We start from the raw sequence: 23,928 nt of genomic DNA, 5'->3' as shown, positions 1-23,928 counted from the left end.
GACCTTCTTTGTGGAGTTGTTCTCCAAGAGCCTTCTTACTACTCTTGAGCTCTCCGTTTTGTTGGAAAACCTCTTTTCTTCTCAATAGATCCTCTAGTAATTTCTACATGAGATTTATGTCTGTCTCCCTTTTCTGTCGGGGAGGAGGTCATGCCTTTTACGAGTGTTTCCCTATAGCCCAATCATGTCTTGTCACTATTCAACCTTTGATTGTTGATGAGCTCATCCAATGCTCTGGAGCTATTTGCAAAGTTATGCTGACAATTTCTTCTTTGTGCTTCCTTTCGTAGAGGGACTATCTCTGCTTCTAAGTCTTCCCTTGCCTTGTTTCTTTCTTCCAATTCTCTCCCTAGTGATTCTTCAATTTTTCTAGCTTCTTCCCACTGTACTTTAAGGCTGCTAATGGTTTCACTTGATTCTTCATTCTTCTTGTTGCGGCTTCTAGCATGTTCTTTTACTTCTTTTAATTCAACTTCCAAATATTTGACATTTCCTCTTTCAACCTTAAGATCCTTTATAACGTTGATCATCTCGTTTTGAAATTCGATCTTGTCCATCTCTTCTTCATCTCCTACTTCTTCTTCAGGAGTTCCTTCCTGTTGTCCCTTGTTGATTTGGGGTAGTATCGGAGGTGCTCTAAGCCTCAAATTTTGCAAGGAGGCTTGGGCACATGCATTCCAAAGAACCCAGAAACCGTTTTGGGAAATTGCACCCAGAGATGATTATATTAAAATAATTAATATTTTTAATGGGGTTCCTAAGTCTAAACTTAGGAAAATTAAAATACTAATGGGTATTGGTCTAATTGTGGGTGAATCTTCTAGATAAAGACGAAGATCAAGTCAAAATGATATGAGCCTTTGATTAGGAATTAATCTAGGTTGTTGGTTGTCCAACAAGAAGATGTAAGAAGGGGCTTGAGGGTCATTTGGAAAACACTCCAGGCAAATACTCAGTTGCCCAAGCAAAATCGATTTCCTCATTGGTTGAAGTTCGTCAAGAGAAAATCGATTCAAAGGGAGAGTTGCAAGTGGAGGAGAGACAAAGAGGGTTCAACATCAGTTAGGAAGACAGGGACGAAGACGCAGAGCAGTGAGAGGACAGCACTAGGCAGATTGACTCTGGGAGTGTGAAAAATCCTACTACTTAAGGAACCCCTACTGCAACAAATCTGAATATACTTCACCTACTTGATTTTTAAATTACATTCATCAAGTTATTCTTTTGAATACTGAAGCAAATTACTTCTACGGCCTACACTAATTAAATATTTGATCTCATGAAACAGAAACTAGAGCAAAGAACAAGATACATAGGACACACTTATTTTTGGACACAATAGTCCCCGGAAAAACCCAATGCAAGAAAACCAGTGCAGAGTTCTGAGGGTTTATTATTATGCAGGAGAAATATCTGAATACAAATCTAGGATGTTCATCTAGCAATCCTTTAAAAAGAAAAATACTGGAGGGAACTCTGAGTGAGTTTTATCTCACTTCACCCGGAAAAATTCTGGTTGATTCAGCACAAGACTGGCTAACCCCAAGTATTTCTGCGTTGGCCCTGCGTCATCTATCCCGACTGTTCCGGCAATTCTATATTCTATGTGACAGGCAACATTTTAGCTCTGTGCTAGCCCTTTTGGTTCTGCGTCAGGATTGCGTGGGCCCAGACTGGCGCAGCGTCAATGTTTCCCAGCTACTATGTTGCCTCTCTGCAAGCTCTCTCCACCTCTCTGTCATTATTCTCCGGAAAGTCCTCTCGGATTCTCATTGCCCCTCTGCTGCTGAATGGTCACTTCGTTCGAATTTCTTAGCTTCCTAGCCCCAGAAATCGAACTTTAGATCAATTTGTTTTCTCCGTGTGTGTTTCTAAATGAACCCCAAGCCTCCTTATAATTTTCTCGTTGAGACTTCAACGACCGAGATTAAGTCTGTAATCAACGGCTAAGATTAAAACATGAATTGATCCGCCTTATAGATCATTCTCACTCATATTTTGATCAATACACATTAATATTTTAATTTCCCCGAAGTTTAGACTTAGGAACTCCATTAAAAATATTAATTATTTTAATAAAATACAATCTGGGTGGAATTTCACCAAACGGTTTCTAGGTTTTTTTAGAACTCATGTGTGTTAGCCTCTCCACCAATTTTCAAGGCTAGAGCACTTCCGATGCTACCAAAAACTAACAGGGAGAGGCAATGCTACCTTGGGTGACGCTAGCACTATGCGGGCCAGTCCAGGAGCCAGAGAAAATGACGTTGGGCAAGCTAAAGAGACGCTGAGGGTGGAGGAACTTCTCTCTCAGGTCAGATATCTGTTCAGGGATGTCTGTAATTTTTTCTCAGAAAGCCTTGTTCTATATTGCTGGGTGTAATTTGTACATGAAGATTTTTGCTGAAGAATAATAAAACCCTCATCTGTTGCACCGGTTTTCCCACATTGGATTTTTCTAGGGACAATTGTCCAAATATAACTTTTTCATTTTGATTGTTATTGCTGTCAGTGTTTTACTTACATTTACTTTCTGCAATGTTTTAATTGTGAAGGTTGCAGTAGAATATATTTCGATATTTGTCGTAAGAATATTGTAGATAACTTATTTCTGAGGTAATAAGTAGAAGAAATAATATTAATCACTGCAGTAGGATTTCTATTTAGAAATTTTCACATGGTATCAGAGCTACAAGGAAGCAGAAGAGAAAAGTCGGAGGATCCAGTGCTGAGAAGAGAAGGGAATTCGAAATTCTTGCAAGGGCAAAAATTCGAATCTCCCTGAGGATTGCACAATTCAAGCCAAGGAGATTGGATTTTGAGGGAAAACTCTCTTTGAGTGAGTCGACAGAGAGATAATTCTTTCCAATCGAAATTTATCAGTGGTAGAAGGATCAACGCAGCAAAAGATTCAGTAAGGAGGATTATCTCAGGTGGGACATAGTTTTTCCTACAACAGTTGTTGGGATAGGTTAGCATCAGAAATTGGCACAATATGGATACTCAAAGTGTCTCAGATTTATCTACTAGATTAGATGAAGAACTCGAATGCCTAGCAAATTCAGCATCAGTGGATGTTTGGTACATTGATAGCAGGGCTTCGACTCATATGACTGGAATACGAGAACATTTCTCGAACTATCAAGAAGAACAAATGGACTTCCAAATAACTATGGGAAACAGAACGAAATGTACTCCAATAGGGAGAGGCACCATAGCTTTTTAGACGGAAGCAGGAACCAACATCCGAGCCACCAATGTTCTGCATGTGTCAGGATTAGGAATGAACTTAATTTCAGTGTCCTAATTACAAGACAAGGGATATGATGTATACTTCACAGGAAAGAAAGTATATGTTAAGCATCTAAGCTGGAAGAAGAAAAAACAATTGGGGTTCGAAGCAACAAGTTGTATAGGTTGCAACTCAACTCGCCAATGGCATTGATAGGCAACAACTGTGATGGTGAGAAGGAGCAAAATGAATTATGGCACAGGCGAATGGGGCACTTACACCATGGAGCACTGAAGATGCTTAGAGAGACTGTTACAAGGGTACCAGTCCTTAGTAGTGAACATGATGACTTGTGCAGAGGATGTGTGCTAGGAAAGTATGCTAAAGCAGTGTTTTCCAGAAGTAACAATAGAGCAGAGTGTGTATTAGGATTAATACACTCAGATATCTATGGTCCTATGTCCACAAGAGCTCTTAGTGGTGGTGAATACTTAGTCACATTTATTGATGATCACTCCAAAAAAACCTGGATCTATTTCTTAAAGACCAAGGATGAGATCTTTGATTGTTTCCAAGAGTTTAAGGCTCTTGTTGAAAATATGACAGGGAAAAAGATAAAGGTATTGCATTCAAATACTGATGGAGAATATACAGACAAAGACTTCACAAATTTCTACGCAACGGAGGGCATCAAAAGAGAGTGGACAACTCCATATAATCCGGAGCAAAATGGAGTGGCAGAACGGAAGAAGACAACTATTGTTGGGGCAGCGAAAGCCATGTTGTATGATCAAGATCTACCTAGGTATCTATGGGCAGAAGCTTGCAACACGACAATATATATCCAGAATAGAACTCCCCATAGAGCATTGGGGAAGAGAACGCTCGAAGGAGTTTTCACAGGGAAGAAGCCAGAAGTCAGTCATCTCAGGATATTCGGAAGTGTGGCTTATTGTCACATTCCAGACGAGAAGCGTAGCAAACTGGATTAGACTACAAAAAAGGGCTATCTCATAGGATACAGTGAGACCTCAAAGGCATATTCCTGGCAGCAAGTGTTGATTTGGGGTAGCATTAGATGTGCTCTAGCCATGAAAATTGGTGGAGAGGCTAAAGCACATGAGATCTCCAAGACCCAGAAATGGTTTGGGGAAATTCCACCCAGTGAAGGAGATATTAAAATAATTAATATTTTTAATGGGTTCCTGAGTCTAAACTTAGGAAAATAAAAATATTAATGGGTATTAATATAAAACTGAGTTAGAAGGTTGTAAATGACATGGATCAAGCCAAATCTAATCTTAGTCGTTGATTAGAGATGTAATTTCGACCGTTGAAGACTCAAAGAAAAAGTATAAGAGGAGGCTTGAGGGTCAGTTGGAGATACACCAGATTGATCAATCGGCTTGATTTTCTAGAGCGGAGTTTGCTAAGAGAAATCAAACCAATGATCAGAGTTGCAACGAGGAGTAGTGATTGCATAGCAGAGAGGCAGAGATAGTGTCAGAAGACCAACGCAGAGGCAGAGAGGCAGACGCAGAGCCAGCAAAAGCCATGCAAAGGGCTAGAGGGCCTGTGTGAGTGACGCAGAGGCTGCAAAAGTGATGCAAAGGGCTAGAAAGGCTACGCAATGCATCAGGAGGCTGATGCAGAGGCTAGGAGAGCTAACGTTGAGCCTTAGAGAGACGCTGGAGAGAGTTTCGTGGAGCAGACTTTCAGAATATTTGCTTCTGAAGAGAGGTATTACTGCCAGATAGATTTCTTTGTCGGGTGAGCCAGTTTGGCACCCAGTTGTACTCAAGAAAAGCTGCTTAATAATAAAACCCTCAGACTTGCTGGATCGGTTTTCCCAAGTTGGGTTTTTCCTAGGACGATTGTCCAAAAATAACAGTGTCCCTTGTGTGTTTGTCTATTCTTTCAATTGATGATCTATAGATGATTGAGACTGCATTGTGTTTATTTTAGTATTTATATAGTTAAATAACTTGTTCGGTAATTACACAAGTAGGTGAAATAAATCAGATAGTGCAGGAAAATTTCTAATGGGTTAGACTTAGAAATTTCAACAGCAGGAAGATTGCAGTAAGACTGGATGCAAAGTTCATGGAAGATAGAGCTTTCAGGAAATCTCGTGAAATCCCTGTAGAAGATTAGTCAGGAGATTTTCGTTAGTCGAAGAGTAGCAGGGGCAGCAAGAAGGACAAGTAGGAGAGCATACACCTGGGTCGAGTACAGTGACCAGCACCAGTATCTCCTCAAAAGGAGGAAATACAGATGGTTCTCAATAGACAGAATGACAGGATCAAGAGGAAGAGTTGGTTGAGCCTCCCACCACCAGTTGTAGAACAAGCAGAGAAGTGCGGCAAACATTGAGGGATGCAAAGGAGTTTGTTGGAGCACCTAGAGTCGAGAAGAGACAACGTAGAAAACTAGATAGATACCAAGCATTGGTAGCTCAGGTTGAAGAACCCTCTAGCTTTCAAGAAGTTATTCAACACCAAGTATGGGTGGATGCCATGGTTGAAGAATACAACTCCATGATGAATGATGTTTGGGAAGTAGTACCTAGACCAGAAGATAAATCAATTGTATGATCACGATGGATCTACAAGATCAAGTATGCTGCAAACGGCACCATAGAGAAGTACAAGGCAAGGTTTGTAGCAAAGGGGTATGCTCAGAAAGAAGGAATAGACTATGAAGAGACCTTCGCCCCAGTTGCTTGATACACCTCTATCAAATCTATTATCCCTAGCAACTCAAATGGGAAGGGAGATTCACCAGATGGATGTCAAGACAACATTCTTGAATGGAGTAATAGAAGAGGAGGTGTATATAGAACAACCCGAAGGCTTCGAAACTCATGAGAAGAAAACTCATGTTTGTAGGTTAAAGAGAGCCCTGTATGGGCCCAAGCAGGCACCCAGAGCATGGTATTGTCGAATTGATAGTTACTTGCTGCAGTTGGGATTTGTCAAGAGTGATGTTGATCCCAACCTCTACTATTTGTTGGTAGAGAATGAGCCACTTATTCTGGTACTATATGTAGATGACCTGTTCCTAATTGGGTCATCTAGGCTCATCCAAGATTGCAATAAGAATCTTGAAGCCGAATTCGACATCAAGGACTTGGAATTGATGCATTATTTTCTAGGGTTGGAAGTTTGGCAGAAGAATGAGGAGATCTTCCTTGGACAAGGAAGGTACGTTACAGAAATTCCGAAGAGATTCAAAATGCAGGATTGTTGACCCATGGCTACTCCCATGATCACCAACTAGAAGAAAATAGATGCATCAGAGGACAAAGAAGTAGATCCCACCTTGTACAGGCAGCTCATTGGGTCGCTCATGTATCTGGTCAACACTAGGCCAGACATTTGTTTTGTTATCAACACTCTTAGTCAGTTCATGGTGGAACCAAACAAGGTGCATTGGGTAGCGGCAAGACACATTCTTAGGTATGTACGTGGAACAGTTGGATATGGGTTGAAGTACTCCAGATGGGAGGACGGCAGTTTGAATGGGTTCACTGATGCAGATTGGGCAGGTAATTCAGTAGACCGGAAAAGTACCTCAGGGTACTGCTTCAGTGTTGGATTAGGGATGATATCTTGCTGCAGCAGGAAGCAGAAATCAGTAGCACTGAGTTTAGAGAAGCAGAATATATGGTAGCCAGCACAGCTAAGTTCGAAGCCATATGGCTCAGAAAATTGCTTGTGAGCTTACTCAGAAAAAGGATGGAAGCGACCAAGGTTTACCAGCGATAATTAGAGTTGTATCAAACTCCCTGAAAATCTAGTATTTCATGATCGATCGAAAAATATAGATATCCGTTGTCACTTTATCAGAGGCTGTGTTCAGCGTGGGGCAGTACAGCTACAGTATGTTCCCACAGGAGAGAAGGTGGTCGATATACTCACAAAGGCTCTCGGAAGAGCTAAGTTCACTCAGTTCAGAGAGCAGATGGGTATGGTTGAAAATCCGTTTAGGTTTTTTCGAGGACAATTTTCCAAAAATAACTGTCATTTAATTGTATTTGTGTCAGTGTTTTACTTACATCTACTTTCTGTAGTGTTTTAATTGTGAAGTTTGCAATAGAATATATTTCGATATTTGTCGTAAGAATACTATAGATAACTTACTTCTAACGTAATAAGTAGAAAATAATATTAATCACTGCAGTAGGGTTTCTATTTAGAAATTTTCACATCCCTAACACTGAATAACACTCTTCCTGTGTCATTTTCTTCGTCACCATCACTCTCTTCTTGAAATGAGGAACTGTCTTCTTTAGAGAAAAAGATTTTCTTAAATCCTTTCTTCTTACCTTTCTTGGTGAATCTTCTTTGACCCTTCTTCCCTTTCTTGGGGGCTTCATCTTTGTTACCAGAGTTCTTATGAGAACATTTAGTTGCAAAATGACCAATCTCACCACAATTGAAGCATATTAATGGAAGTTTACCTTAAACCTACCTGTTCCTCTTTTCAACTTTCCCACAAAGTTAGCAATTTCTTTATTGGAGTATTCTTCTTCTTCGCAACAACTAGAGCTTGGTATTGATTCCTATTTATTTTTCTCGGTCTTCTTGGATGCTGTGAATGTTGCTTCTCTGTTAGATGGACTTTCTTATTTTTTCCTCATTTCATATGCCATAAGTATTCCATGCAATTGGTCCATGCTAAGCTTTTCCAAATCATCTCTTTCTTCTAGCACAAATACTTTAGCATCAAATCTCTCTGGAAGAGATCTGAGAATCTTTCAGACAACTACCTTGATTTCCATTAGTTCTTCGATGCTTCTATAACATTCACTATTTCATCAACACAAAGAAAGTAAGCTACAATGTTTTCCTCTTTGTTCATTTTCAACTACTCAAATTGACCTTAGTGGGTTTGGAGCTTGGCCTCCATTACCTTCTTGTCTCCATATTTTGAAGCTTGTCCCAAATTTCTTTTGCTAATTTGCAATGCATTATTTTGACATATATAGAATCTGACACACCAGTCATGACGGCATTTTTAGCTTTACCATGGCTTTTGTAAACCCTTCAGTTGTTATCATCTGAAGGAGGAACAATAGGTTCTGTTGACCACTACGTGTCAACTACCCATAGCAATACACCCCCTTTTTCGCAAAAGGGATAGCGCTTGATCAACATGTCCGTGCCATTCGACTGTCATCATCAGCTCGATCTTGTTATGTTGTAAACCCAGTCCTCATGTGTAAATTGTAAATAACCTTAGTAGATCTGAGTCATGTATGTAAATTGCCTAGGCAAACCTAATTTTCTAGTGATAATCTACATTTCGGAAGGTTTTTTGTCTCATGGGATCCATGGTCGGCAGAGTTTTCCTTCAGCCTAACCCCAAAGCCGGAATGAATTTTGTCATTGGAATCCTAGGGGAATCCTAGTGTGCTTCGGTCTATGTAAAAGTAATTTGGAAATAATTCTAACTATTTGGTTAGGTTACTACAAATTGCTTGATCTGCTAGATTATGTTTGTGTCGCAGAATTGAGTGGTCTATGAGGGTCTATGTCAAATGGGTTTTCCCCCTTGAGATGTAAAATTGTAAAAGTCATGATGTAAAGTGTCTTGAGGGTTAGAAAATGTTTTAATCCCCTCATAAGTCCTAAGTCCTTGGTCCTAGGTGATTTTTCCAAAGGCTAAGTTCGAGGATCCAAAAATAAAAATAAAAATAATAAAAAATTAAAAAATTAAAAAAAATAAAAATAACTAAAAAATTAAAAATAAAATAAAATAAAATTTAAAAATAAATAAATAAAAAAATTTGAAAATTAAAATAAAATAATAATAAGTCAAAATTTTGAGAAAATAAATGCAAGATTTTAATTTTTTAATATATTAAAATTCATTTAAAATTTCGACGGATGAAATTAAAAGAGATTTTGATCCTCATCGACGATCGAGATCATTTTGACATGGATCACTCGAACTAGTCGTTGGGAAATTTTCCTTTAAATAGGGTGTCAGGGGTCATTTGAGATCATTGGATCTTAGAGTCTGGTGCTAAAGAAAGCTCTCTTGTAGTCATTTTTTTTGTGCAATAAAAAAAGACTTTGGTGTTGAAAATCTTGATGGTGTTACTCTTCTAGAAATGCTGTAAGACATTTTATTTTTCTGCATAATTGTATTTTCAGCCATTGATAATAGCTTGATGAAGATTGATCTAGGCACAGGTATCTTCTCTGATCTCTGGGGTTTGAATGATAGTTTAATTTCTGAAATATAATGGTAGGTATCTCCATTTGATTTGAATTTTACTGTTGTTTTCTCCCTCTATGTTAATTGTTGATTTAAGCTGTGCAGGATATCTTTAGTTTTGAGTTTACCAGGCATTAGGGGAAGTTCTCATCTGAACCAACCAACTCCCAGATTGCGTTTTCTAAAAGAGCCCAGCTAGTTTTAATCCCGGGCTTATCATTAGAATTTGTGTTGCAGATGCATAGAGGGTTCCTGAAGCACCTCACATTAAGTTTAAAATTCTGAAAATATTTTTGTGACATAATGACAAATCTGGCTATTTAGAGCCTTTAATTTGTAATTACTGTAATTATTTAGTTGGTCTTAGGGTTTTTAGGGTTTCATTTATTTTTTACATTTTCAGGTTCTGGCTGTTTGTTTTCATTGTTTTCAGGTTGCAGGTACAGGTTTTGAAAATTTTGCAGGGATAATCTTCAACAGGTTTTCAATTTTTCTGAAGAGGGTTAGCTATCTGCTTGCTGGGGTTTCATTTCCGTAGGAAAATTTTCAATTTTTTTTTTTTTTAGGAAGGCTCTTGGATTGTGCCAAGTTTCAGCACTGCTATTTTTTTTACTCAGCTCCTTCCCTCAGCAATCTGCCCAAGTATCATTGTCACACCTCTGGCCAGTCTCTACCTACAGATTTGTGCAAAATCATGTTCATCTTATGTAGCTCCTTCATCAAAATCTGCTGCCCGTTCTGCGCATCTCTCTCCTCACACAGCTATTCATGTGCTCGATTTTCCATCGATCCGTTGCCCTCTATCCCCATCACGCTGCTGCATTCAAACCTACGTTTTTTTCATTCAAGCTCAATGTTGCACGAAGCGGAAGCGTTTTTTGGAAGGACGCCGAAGCGTCATTTTCCAAAAATCTAGGAAGCGAAGCGTCCGCGGAAGCGTCTGCTATATATATATATATATTTTTATATTTTTTTGCATTTATACTCAAAACAAACATCCTAAATACCAAATTAATTATAGAAGACATGAAAACATGCATATTTTTGCATAAATCAAGATAGATATAACATCCATTGTACATTAATGATCTAGAATCTAGATTCTTCTCCTCTTGTCTAGCCTTTGCCTCTACCTCGATTGTCTAGGGATATTAGTCAACATTGCCCAATTTTGATCAAACTACCTAATTCAAGACTTAAAATATGGTAGAAAAAGCTTAACATGTTTGATCGATGATTTTGACTTGATTGAAAGGTAATTTTTTGCTAAGGGCGTGCTGCGTGACAAAGGAGTTCAACAATTAACACCACCAACACCAGGGTACATATAGGGCTTGGTGCTCTTGATTAAATGCTAATCGCATACCTTCATACTTGATATAATCTAATGAAATGCCACAATCCCATTGATCCTGAATACCTGAAAACTGTTAAGTCTGCTGAATTTTGAATAGGATATGAAATTCTATTTTCTCCATATGAAGTCCAATGAGGCTGGAACCACTCTCAAACATCCTGAGGCATTTCATGGTAATGTTAAAAATTTAAGTAAAAGGATGAAAATGAAAAATAAAGGAGAATGTCCCTTTTACTTTAAGAATTTAACATTACCATGAGGGAGCATCTGCTATATTTATATTTTTTTTGCCTTCATTCGTCACCCTAACCCAAGGTGGACCCACCCCCAACAAGCAAACTCACCTAAAATTTAAAAAAAAATTGAAAAAAAAACGATTTTCTAAACGCTTTTCCGGAAGCTTTTCTGGAAGCGTACGGAAGCGTCTGGGAAGCATACGCTTCCTCCTCCAAAGCGCCACGCTTCCGACGCTCGAAGCGCCGTACGAAGCGTGCTTCGGCGCTTCCGTACAGCGCTTCCAAATTTCCAGGAAGCGGCTAAAAAAGCCGAAGCGGCGCTTCCGAATTCCGGCCAAGCTTCCTAGGCGCTTCCGTACGGGACGCGCTTCGGGGCTTGGAACCGGGGGGGGGGGGCGCTTCGTGCAACACTGTTCAAGCTCCTTCCATATCCCTCACGTCCCTCTGCCTGCATATTCCGTTGTTGTTCATTGCACCCTGCTGCCATCCTCACGTTGCTTTCCTCTTCTCCTACGGGCTTCATTACCTTCACCAAATCCTGCAGTCGCCTCCTCTATGTTGTCGTTTCTCATCCCATTGCAGCTGTCTGTTCTCACAGCTCCATTTCCCTGCCTTCAACGAGTCTGTTCAAGCACCCTTCCGCAGCCTCCTTGGACCGTCCACCAAACCTGCTAACTTGCAAACATAGACATCATTTCAATATATATGAATGCATTAGGTTGAGTATAGTTCATTCGTATTCTTATTTTACGGGTGTATATAATTTTTTTTTTTTTCAACTTAAGACTTTAACTTTATTAAAATTTCGATTTAAGTTCTGTTTATTTTTTTATAATTTCAATTTTATAAAAATAAAAATCATAAAAATCAAAAAACGGCATAAAAAATAAATTTTTTAGTTTTCTTTTATTTTAGATTTAGATTAGTTCAATATTTGATTTTTTTAAGTTAGGTTGTAGTTTTAGACTTATTAAATTTTAGTTTTAGTTTTTAGATTTAAGCTTCTTTAAGTTTAGATTTAATTTTGTTTAAAGTTAGATTTTAATAATAAAATTCATAAAATATAAAATCATAAAAAAATTTCTTTTTCCAGGTCTGAGTTTTATTTAGAAATTAGATTTTATATTTCGTATATAAATTAGAATTTAGATCTTAGTTTTAGACTTTATTTAGTTTTAAATTCCATTTCATTTGTATATATTTAAAATTTCATTTTCATTTAGATATTTTGGTCTATTTTGATATAAGAAAAAATAATGAAAAATATATTAATTTTTTTTGAAAAAGACTAATTAAAAATTGACAATTTATTTTAATGTCTTTTTCTTTTTCTTTTGTGGTATCTATGTTCCACTTGTCTATAGTTAAATGCACTTAAATGTTTATTTAAAGTTGGCTATATGAAAGTGGTAGCTGGTCAGCGTTTAAATTTTATGGTCATTTAAAGCATTTGATTTTTTGAAGTTTAATTGCTGGATCATTGATAAAGCATTGTGTGTTTATTGAATAGCTTGTATCGCTTGGGATATTTGATGATAAATGATTGTTTTACAAGGTTCATATTTCTGCAACATTTAATAAATAATCATTTAATCATTAACTCCATAAGGCACTGGTACATTAATTTCTAAATCAATCAGGTGCTAAATTGCCTTGTTGTGTCTCTCAAACCAATTGGTCCACAATTGGTCTTCATTCATCCCATAGGGTCTACCCCCCTTAGCCTCGGGAGACGGCTTAAACGGATAGATCGGGGATCAGGGTGACAGCCCCCGGTCTGAGCGTTGTTGCGACAATCTGTGCGACAACATTTTTTGGCGCCGTCGCTGGGGATATTTGATTCTTGGCGTTTCAACGACATTCATTTTTCTCATTTCTCATTTGTTCATTTCAGCCAGCAACAACAACATTTTTTGGCGCCATTGCCGGGGATAGAGTTTTTCTGGCCCTGGCATTTCAACGACATTTCATCTTCATTCTTCTCTCTCATTTGGAATCTGGAATCTTTTCATTTGAGCCGGCAAAGTCAACATTTTTTGGCATCATCTCATCTTTTCCGCCATTCGTTAGCCTATCAAATGACCAACATTCTTTGGCGTCATTTGATCTTTTCATCGCCTTATCTTTCGTCATATCATTTAATCATTCCTTCAGCACCTACTCTTCAGTTCGTTTCTTGTTTGGGTGGTGACTCCATTTCTTTTCATTTATTTTTACCAGACAAGAAACCTCCCTCATATCTGCTTGTTTGTTGCTTTTCGGATCCTAGAATTAGATTCATTGTTCAAGTGGCAACTTCACTTCTTTCATATCTTGATTTTCTTGAGCAGAGATATCTTTCTATTATCCATTTGGTCCCTCGTTATTTATCATGGATTATTCGTTTAAACCATGTCATTTTACTGATGATCTGCATGATATTCCGGAAGTGGCCATTTCTAAATTACCTTTGTTCTCGGGTGGTGATTCAGTCGCTGTTAGAAGGCATTTATGGAATTTTTATCGTATAATGTTCATGTATTGTAGACTTGTTCAATATAATCATGAAGATGTCAAAATGCATCTATTTGTCCTTTCTTTAGAGGGTGATGCTGTGAATTGGTTTAATAATTGTTCTAAAGACTCTTTCACTTCTTTAGAAAACATTTGCAATGCTTTTAAAGATAGATATGGTCATCCAGATAGCTCGCCTTGTGCCCCTAAAATTGTGCAATAGAATGAAATTAATCTTATAAAAGGTCTAGCTGTCGATGAAAGATTTCAAGACAATTCTTCATATCAGAATGTGCCATCCACCTGTACCATTGCAGATCAAATCCATGATAGTGGAAAAGCAAGGACAAATTGTAAAAACGGTGTTGACAAGGAAAAGGAAGATCAGCAAATTATACAAGAACTAATGCGACTGGTAAAAAATATGGAGATCAATCAAACTAATTACGCCAATGATGTGAGAAATTTATGCACCCACCTGGGAAAACATAATAAGGAGATGGAGATCATGAAAATTAAACACTCTGATCTCATAACGGACATGCAAAATCAACATGCTAAGGAAATTGAGGCCATGAAAACTAATCATGACACAGACATTAGTTTTATGCAAAGCAAGTTATCAGGCTTAGAGGAAAATATGACGACCATGCAAGCAAATCATAAGAAAGAGATAAACTCTATGCAGCATTGCTTGATGACCATAAAGGAAAAGGACGATAAAGTAATAAAAGATATGGAAGCTAATCAGATATGTCTTCAAAATAAGTTATTGACCATGGAAGAAGACCATGCCAGGGAAATCAATGCTATAAAGGTTGAACACTCTAGTCAGATAGATGCCCTTAAAATACAGGTTCAGAAATTTCAACAGCTGTCAGAGGATGAAAGAAACCAGGGAATGTCAATAGATCACGAGCCTCCTTATCTGTTACAGCAAGCTCCATAATATTATGAGGTCCTTTGTTCCATTGAAAAGCGGATAATTGAAGGTGACCTGGATAAAAGCAAAATTAATAATCCGGTTGATGCTCACACGGTTAATCCACTAGTCATTGAAGATCAAGTTATAACTCATGGCACCTGTAAGATTGGTCCATCATCCTTGACAGGGCAAATGCAGAATGAAAAAAGACATGTCACGCATATCTTACATACTTCATCTGAGAGCTTTGAAGCAGAAAGTTCCACGTCATCAGTGATACAGCTTGCCACGAAGAAAAAGCGCAAGAAAAAGAAAATGAGAAAAAGATTTGATGCATCAAACGGCCACGAGCAGCTTGATTTTCGGATAGGGAAAAGTCCTACCGTATGCAGAATTGGACACGGCACATTTGATAAGCAGCCGACAAATTTGCCTGAAAGCAAGCAAATGCTCAATATACACTATATTGAACACATCTGATGCCATGGGGCATCCTCTGTATTTCTAGCCCTACTCCTTGTTTTTTCAGCATTTTCATTTCTGTTTTAGGATTAGATTTACTTTTTCATGTTGTTAAACTAGTTAATAAATGAAAAGCTTATATCTTTCCTGTGCTTAATGTTATATGATGATTTTTGGATGGACGCTACTTATGTTTTTTTGTGTGTTGCGTGGATGCAGATTCTGGATTCTCACATTCCTACAGTGCAGCAATGTGTCCCCAAGTAGAGCTAGATGTTGACCACTACGTGTCAACAACCCATAGCAGTACACCCCCTTTTCCGCAAAAGGGATAGCGCTTGATCAACGTGTCCGTGCCATTCGACTGTCATCATCAGCCCGATCTTGTTATGTTGTAAACCGAGTCTGCATGTGTAAATTGTAAATAATCTTAGCAGATCTGAGTCATGTATGTAAATTGTCTAGGCAAACCTAATTTTCTAGTGATAATCTACATTCCGGAAGGTTTTTTGTCTCACCGACCCATGATCGGCAGAGTTTTCCTTCAGCCTAACCCCAAATCCGGAATGAATTTTGTCATTGGAATCTTAGGGGAATCCTAGTGTGCTTTGGTCTATGTAAAAGTAATTTGGAAATAATTCTAACTATTTGGTTAGGTTATTACAAATTGCTTGATTTGCTAGATTATGTTTGTGTCGCAGAACTGAGTGGTCTATGAGGGTCTATGTCAAATGGGTTTTCCCCCTTGAGATGTAAAATTGTAAAAGTCATGATGTAAAGTATCTTGAGGGTTAGAAAATGTTTTAATCCCCTCATAAGTCCTAAGTCCTAGGTCCTAGGTAATTTTTCCAAAGGCTAAGTTCGAGGATCCAAAAATAAAAATAAAAATAATAAAAAATTAAAAATAACTATAAAAAAAAAAAAAAAATTTAAAAAAAAAATAAATAAAATAAAAATTTGAAAAATAAAATAAAATAATAATAAGTCAAAATTTTGAGAAAATAAATGCAAGATTTTAATTTTTTAATATATTAAAATGCATTTAAAATTTTGATGGATGAGATTAAAAGAGATTTTGATCCTCATCAATGGTCGAGATCATTTTGACATGGATCACTCAAACTAGCCGTTGAGAAATTTTCCTTTAAATAGGGTGTCAAGGGTCATTTGAGATCATTGGATCTTAGAGTATGGTGCTAAAGAAAGCTCTCTTGTTGTCATTTTTTTTGTGCAATAAAGGAAGACTTTGGGGTTGAAAATCTTGCTGGTGTTACTCTTCTGGAAATGTTGTAGGATGTTTTATTTTTCTACATAATTTTATTTTCAGCCATTGATAATAGCTTGATGAAGATTGATCTAGGCACAGGTATCTTGTCTGATCTCTGGGGTTTGAATGATAGTTTAATTTCTGAAATATAATGGCAGGTATCTCCATTTGATTTGAATTTCACTATTGTTTTCTCCCTCTATGTTAATGGTTGATTTAAGCTGTGCAGGATATCTTTAGTTTTGAGTTTACCAGGCGTTAGGGGAAGTTCTCGGCTGAACCAGCGAACTCCCGGATTGCGTTTTCTGAAAGAGCCCAGCCAGTTTTAATACTGGGCTTATCATTAGAATTTGTGTTGCAGATGCATAGAGGGTTTCTGAAGCACCCCACGTTAAGTTTAAAATTCTGAAAATATTTTTGTGGCATAATATGACAAATCTGGCTATTTAGAGCCTTTAATTTGTAATTACTGTAATTATTTCACTGGTCTTCGGGTTTTTAGGGTTTCATTTATTTTTTACATTTTCAGGTTCTCGCTGTTTGTTTTCATTGTTTTCAAGTTGCAAGTATAGGTTTTGAAAATTTTGCACGGATAATCTTCAACAGGTTTTCAATTTTTCTGAAGAGGGTCAACTATCTGCTTGCTGGGGTTTCATTTCCGCAGGAAAATTTTCAGGATTTTTTTTTTTTTTTTTTGTAGGGAGGCTCCTGGATTGTGCCAGGTTTCAGCACTGCTATTTTTTTTGCTCAGCTCCTTCCCTCAGCAATCTACCCAAGTATCATTGTCACACCTCTGGCCAGTCTCTACCTACAGATTTGTGCAAAATCCTGTTCATCTTACGCAGCTCCTTCATCAAAATCTGCTGCCTGTTCTGCGCATCTCCCTCCTCACACAGCTATTCTTGCACTCGATTTTCCATCGATCCGCTGCCCTCTATCCCCATCACGCTGCTGCCATCAAACCTACGTTTTCTTCATTCAAGCTCCTTCCATATCCCTCACGTTCCTCTGCCTGCGTATTCCATTGTTGTTCGTTGCACCCTTCTGCCATCCTCACGCTGCCATCCTCTTCTCCTACGGGCTTCATTACCTTCACCAAATCCTGTAGTCGCACTCCCCTATGCTGTCGTTTCTCATCCCATTGCAGTTGTCTCTTCTCGCAGCTCCATTTCCCTGCCTTCAACGAGTCTGTTCAAGCACCCTTCTGCAGCCTCCTTGGACCGTCGACCGAACTTGCTAACTCGCAAACATAGACAACATTTCTATATATATTAGGTTTAGTATAGTTCATTCGTATTCTTCTTTTACGGGTGTATATAATTTTTGTTTTTTCAACTTAAGACTTCAACTTTATTAAAATCTCGATTTAAGATTTTTTTATTTTTTTATTTTTAATGATTTCAATTTTATAAAATTAAAAATCAAAAAATGGCATTAAAAAAAAAAAAAAAAAATTCTTTTATTTTAGATTTAGATTAGTTCAATTTTTTATTTTTTCAAGTTAGGTTGTAGTTTTAGACTTATTAAATTTTTGTTTTAGTTTTTAGATTTAAGCTTCTTTAAATTTAGATTTAATTTTGTTTAAAGTTAGATTTTAATAATAAAAATCATAAAATATAAAATCATAAAAAAAATTCTTTTTTCAGGTCTGAGTTTTATTTAGAAATTAGATTTTATATTGTGTATATAAATTAGAATTTAGATCTTAGTTTTAGACTTTATTTAGTTTTAAATTCCATTTCATTTGCACATATTTAAAATTTCATTTTCATTTAGATATTTTGGTCTATTTTGATATAAAAAAAAAAAATGAAAATATATATAATTTTTTTTTATTTTTTTTTTTTTTTTTTGAAAAAAGACTAATTAAAAATTGACAATTTATTTTAATGTCTTTTTCTATTTTTTTGTTGTATCTATGTTCCACTTGTCTATAGTTAAATGCACTTAAATGTTTATTTAAAGTTGGCTATATGAAAGTGGTAGCTGGTCAGCATTTAAATTTTATGGTCATTTAAAGCGTTTGACTTTTTGAAGTTTAATTGCTAAATCATTGATAAAGCATTGTGTGTTTATTGAATAGCTTGTATCGCTTGGGATATTTGATGCTAAATGATTGTTTTACAAGGTTCATATTTTTGTAGCATTTAATAAATAATCATTTAATCATTAACTCCATAAGGCACTGGTACATTAATTTCTAAATCAATCAAGTGCTAAATTGCCTCCTTGTGTCTCCCAAACCAACGGGTCCACAGTTGGTCTTCATTCATCCCATAGGGTCAACCCCCCTTAGCCTCGGGAGATGGCCTAAACGGAGAGATCGGGGATCAGGGTGACAGTGCCCAGTCTGAGCGTTGTCGTGACAATCTGTGCGACAACAGGTTCCATGTATTCGGTCAGCACAACATTCCAAACATCAAATCCTTTTGCTTGAAGATTTGCCTTCATCTTTCCAATCCAAAATGTATAGTAGTTCCCATTAAGTACTAGAAGTCCCAATTTATTGCACTCCATGATCTCCTTCCAGTGGTTAAACTGCTAGTGAAGGAACCTACTCTGATGCCAATTATTGGAAACACTGAGAGGGAGGTGAATCAATATTTCTTAGAAATTAGTAGCATTAATTTTTTCAGAGCATTAATTAATCTTCAACATCAATTCAAAGCATAAATAAGCAATAGACATTAGGCACAAGATTTTTTAGGTGGAAACCCCTTTGGGACAAAAACCACCAAACAATTTTCTAATAATTTTGTGAGGACATCAAATGCTTCAACTCCAACTGAAATGGGATGCAACAACTCCCTAGTACTCTAGAAAAGCGTTCAATTTTCCAGCTCCAACTGGAAGGACACTTCAGCACCTTTATTTTATCATCCAAGGCTGAAAAGATGCTCCAACACCCTTGCAAGCTCAAGCTTGCACTAGTACCACCGTACCACCTTGAAATGTATTCAGGGTTCAACCTGAAGGTGACTTCAACCACCAGCCTAGCACCACCCAACCACCCTGTAAATGATAATGAATTTGACACACTACTATGGGCTCCCATACCAGGGACAATGACCCACTTACATTGAATCAACTTCTGCAATTTATGTGGGCTCTCATAGCAGGGGACAATGACCCACTTACAATGAATTTCAACAAAACCTTTTTTCCAATACTCTTCAAATGTACAATGATCTTTAGACAATGATACTCTTACAACTGAATTGCAAAAGCCCAACTGCACACATACCTCTGCCGCTGCTTCTGTTCTCAATATTCTAAATCTTGACTTGACTGTGTAAATCTGTGAAGCCGTAACAGAACCCTTAATGTGCTGCAAAACCACTCCTACTGACAGATGCTGCTACAGGAAGAATATGACAGTGAGGTTCCAACAAGTAGTCCTTGCACAACCTTAAATGGTGAAACCCTATTTCATTTCAAATCCTCACTGCAGAAGGCTTGTTTACTGTTGCCAAAATGTTGATGTCACTGCCTGTAGATGTCAACTGTAACTGCTCAATAAAACTTGATGAATCATGCTACGAACAAACTGCTTTAATGGTATCATAGGCATATAGTGCACCCCTGGTCAACCGTTGTTTGCATCAATCATTCAACATACTATCTTCTGTCCACAATCTGTTGAGAGATGTATCTTCAAAATAAACAAAAGCTACTGTACTGTGGCAATAAGAATTAACAATTGCAGCCCATACCTCATTAGTTGGTGACAACCTTCACATCTCTTGTGTATAAGATTTGACTGCTTCTTGCAGTGAGGTTGGCCTAATTTCTTTTGATTTGGAGCTGTAGGTAGTGATACATATGCAAGCCTCAGAACTTCTTCAACGTTCAGGTCTGCATTGAGATGCTACTGGAGGTAACGCTGTAACTTTCAACAGTGTAATGCTACTCCAGGTCAATAAGATCACTGCTGAAAACCAACCATTTAATCTGCAAGTAATCTGCTTTTATGCCCAGCATGCAGGCCTTATCTCGCTGGTTCTTGTTGTAAATTTGCCACATGAATAGCCTTGTCAAACTTCCAGGTCAACGTGCTCCATAGATCAACTGTAATGGCCAGCGAGTCTGGTTCAGATTGATGAATTAGGTTTACGGACTTCAGTTCTGCTTCTTTAACAAGACTTAGGCCATAGGATGACTAAGCCACGGGTATAATCTCACAAGAATCATCTTCCAGACTTTGGAGAATAGACCTTAAGGAGAGCTGAAGCATCTGCAGAGATTAGGGCTACTAAATCTGATTTTGTTCTGCTCAGATCATACATTCATCATCAAGGATCCACAAATAAATTCAGGTAACCAAGCCACAGAAGTGATGATGTTTCTTCACTGTATAAGCACAAAATGTTCATGCCCTAATGAGGGCCGAAAGTGGGTGATGAGGCTGCTTCAGACAATCAATTTATCTTCCAAACTTCGTTAAATAAGCCCAAACGAATCTATAAACCTTTGCCGTTTCAAGCTGAGCCGAATTCAAATTAACACTAACAGACCAGGCTCTAAAACATTTTTCACTGGTCCTTCATCACAAGAATATGAATGCAACATTTATGTAAATAAGCCGCACAAGTTTGAGCCCTTTTGATGATTTCAGTCTTGTTCTAGAGCAAGGTCAAATGTCTCTGCAAGAATGATGCCTTTCACCACCAAAGCTCTGATACCATGTTGATTATATAGTGCTTAATAGACAAGCACAAATTTCTGCATCTGGTAATTACTTTCAATGATATAGGAACATCATTAAGTAATTACACACAGAAATTCCAACTTGTTAGAAAAACTTAGGGCTCTTGCATAGATCTGTTCCACGTGCGAGGGAGAGAGAAGAATTTGTGAGTGATGTGTGATTTATTATTGTATCGGGTGCCTTTTTATAATGGTATTAGGTTGCCCCAAAGAGACACGACTGTTTTTAAATTAAACTTAAAATTAACTTTAATTTTCTTACTTTTAATATTAACTTGTGTAGCTGGGGAGTGCCACAGCTACCCAAAAATCAACAGATATGCCATTGTAGTTCAACAAGTTATACAACCTGGTGCAGTTATGATATCGTATTTCTGTAGATTCTTCTTTGAAACAATGGACTGATGGAAATGATTCAAATAGAAATTTTACTGAGGTGTGTGTGTATATATATATATATATATATATATATGTGTGTGTGTGCGTGTTCTTCCTAGGTAAGTTTCATAGCAATTATTTTCCAGGGTTTCCAATTATTATCCAAACTAATCACATTTGTACATTGCATTTGAAAACATAGAATGCTCTTAATCATTTGTGTTTTTCACGGCATCGTAATTATGGTCTAACATCATGTTTAGTTCTCACTACGTCTCATATGGTATGTCAGATTCTATCCAAAGATCTAGTAGCAAGGCATCATATGTAGGTGGAATACATTGGTGATTACTGCTTTGTTTTGTTTTCACAAAAGAAAAATTGAACAAGATTTGTATTAAATCAAGTTTACATATGGACTGATATACATAGATATGTCGCCATGATTTCTGCTTTGTTTGCTTGCATACTCTGGTGTTATTATAATATCTGCATTAATTTTTTTTTTTTTATGTAATGTAACTATATTCATATAAATCTTCAGGCTGGAGATGCAGACTGTAGTTGTGGAGGCAAGAGGGTGATGGGAATTTGTGTGAAACCAATAAAAGGAGATGCAGTTCTTTTCTGGAGTGTGGTAAGTTTTGTCCTTGCTCAGTGTGATAGCAATAATAATACATTGATTCTTTGATAATTTAACTGTGTTCGTCTTGTTGGCTTCGTGAATCTCACCCATTTGTATATAGCATTCAAATGCCCGTAGAAGGAAAAAAAAAGTAGTATAATGCTGACCAGTAAAGACAAGAATGGTTCTCTGGATAATTTTGTTTGATTATTTTCTAGGATCTAGTTCGCACATCCATTTAATGCTGTAAGTAGTATCAGTTAGTGTACTTGATTCCCTGCTGTGGCTTAGAAATTACACTGCCTTTTAATGTAATTAATGTAAATAATCTTGGATCTTAAGGATTGATAGGCATTATATTCTATTTTCCAGGGTCTAGATGGTTCAGTGGATCCGAAAAGTCGTCATGGAGGTTGTGAGGTGCTAGGGGGTGTTAAATGGTCGGCTACAAAATGGATGAGACAGAAAAGCATTGCCTGATGGTCCATGTATTATAGTCTATGTTAAATTAATTTATTGAAGTAGCACATCTATGGAGAGTTGTCGATGCTTAGCACATCACAAAGATGAATGATGCAAATCCTTTTAGATATTGATACAAAAGGCTGTGCAAATGCAATGCAATATATAGGAACGATGTTTTTCTGTGCAAAGTTCATTTTTGGATGAGATCAAAGTTTCAAGAGCTTAATTGTGAAAGTTTGCCTCTTAAGATGTAATGGTCACGGGACAATGATTACGTCATTAACCCAATAGATGGTTGTAATGGTATATGGCACGAAGAATGAAGAGAGTAGTTATTGCAAGCATGGAAATTTAAGCTATTTTTCAATTGCTAGCCGTGACATTGATGGCCGGTGGTGGCATGTCCTTGAGGTTAGCTGGTTGATTTCTAGAATGTCTTCCTCAGTGCCATGAAATTATATCAAAGGCTAAATTCAAAAGTCTTCTTTGTGTAAAGATGCATTATTTTTTCCCTGTACTACTTTCTACCTAACTAAAACAGGTTGTTCAACATTTTATCTTTTGATTTTTAAAAAGATTTGCCAATTTGGGTGGAAGAATGGGCACAATAATGATTTTATTAGTTGTGGATGTTCTAGATAAAAAGACAATCTGGGTACTTTCTCCTGTTCATTGCATTGTCAACTTTTATTTTTAACAGTAGAGTATGCACTTCAAAACTCTTACAAACCATGAAAGAGAGACTTGGAAAATCTTTTAACAATGCAATATCTCCTATGCTTCCAAAGCAGCCTATGCCTAGAAAAGTCTATTAGCAGCTCCAATTGAAACATCCCCATTTCTGAAGGAGAGAATCAACTAGAGACAACTGGAGAAAAAGTTAAAATTTGCAAAGAAAATACATGGATAAAATGGCAAAAATTACAACATGAGGTTAAGAGTTGTCTCGCCTCCTTAAATATTTAAAATGAGATTATCTATCAATCAGAATAGCTTTCGAGAATGTCAGCTTGACTTATTAATGTTAGAATAGCAAAGTACTGAAATCTTCAAGCCATTGGAACTGTCTAATAGCCTTTGGCTTGTCATTATTTTTATGTGAGTGAAGTATGAGGTATGATAGTCCTCTAGATGATAGATCACAAATATTGTTAGAAAATCAGAAAGGCAGAAAGATTTTCATATTCTTGATAATTACTTGTGATGTACTTGATTTGTTATTACGATTCTTTATAGCTTCTTTCTTTTAGTTCATCAAGCAATTACCAAAGCAATACCACATAAAACAATGGACACCAAATGTAGGCACTATACCAAGGAAAATCCCCCCTTGAGGGGGAAACTCCGTAAAGAAAATTCTTCCTTTGAATAGCATTCTTTGAGACTCTTCACCCTAGACAAAGACTAGACCTTCCCTTCACACCAAATCAACCTCCCAGATCTTCGACCTCCTTTCCGGCAACTTCGACTAAGCAACAGCTTCCGGCATCAGTGAAACTTGGAAGACTTTGATCTCCTAATATAGGGCACGAAACAGAGATAGAGAGGCACTTAAA

The 23,928-nt window shown here is 37.2% G+C and overlaps 1 protein-coding gene across 7 annotated transcripts in view; it reads left to right on the top strand.

The window, feature by feature from the left end:
* Positions 1-22,929, top strand: part of LOC149240092 (prolyl 4-hydroxylase 1) — a 419,466-nt gene extending 396,537 nt beyond the window's left edge. For all 7 annotated transcript variants that reach the window (XM_089373625.1, XM_089373626.1, XM_089373624.1 and 4 more), the window contains 2 exons: positions 21,827-21,919; positions 22,280-22,929. In XM_089373625.1, the coding sequence (XP_089229751.1) occupies positions 21,827-21,919; positions 22,280-22,387 (201 nt within the window). In that variant the 3' untranslated portion in view covers positions 22,388-22,929. The remainder of the gene's footprint in view (positions 1-21,826; positions 21,920-22,279) is intronic.
* Positions 22,930-23,928: the final 999 nt, after the last annotated feature.

This window comes from Pinus tabuliformis, chromosome 8 (genome assembly GCF_031772625.1).
Source record: "Pinus tabuliformis cultivar Carrire ecotype Pingquan chromosome 8, CPIR1, whole genome shotgun sequence".
Taxonomy (NCBI): Eukaryota; Viridiplantae; Streptophyta; class Pinopsida; order Pinales; family Pinaceae; genus Pinus; species Pinus tabuliformis.
The sequence above is the reverse complement of the archived record's forward strand: the minus strand, read 5'-3'. Positions and strand labels throughout refer to the sequence as shown.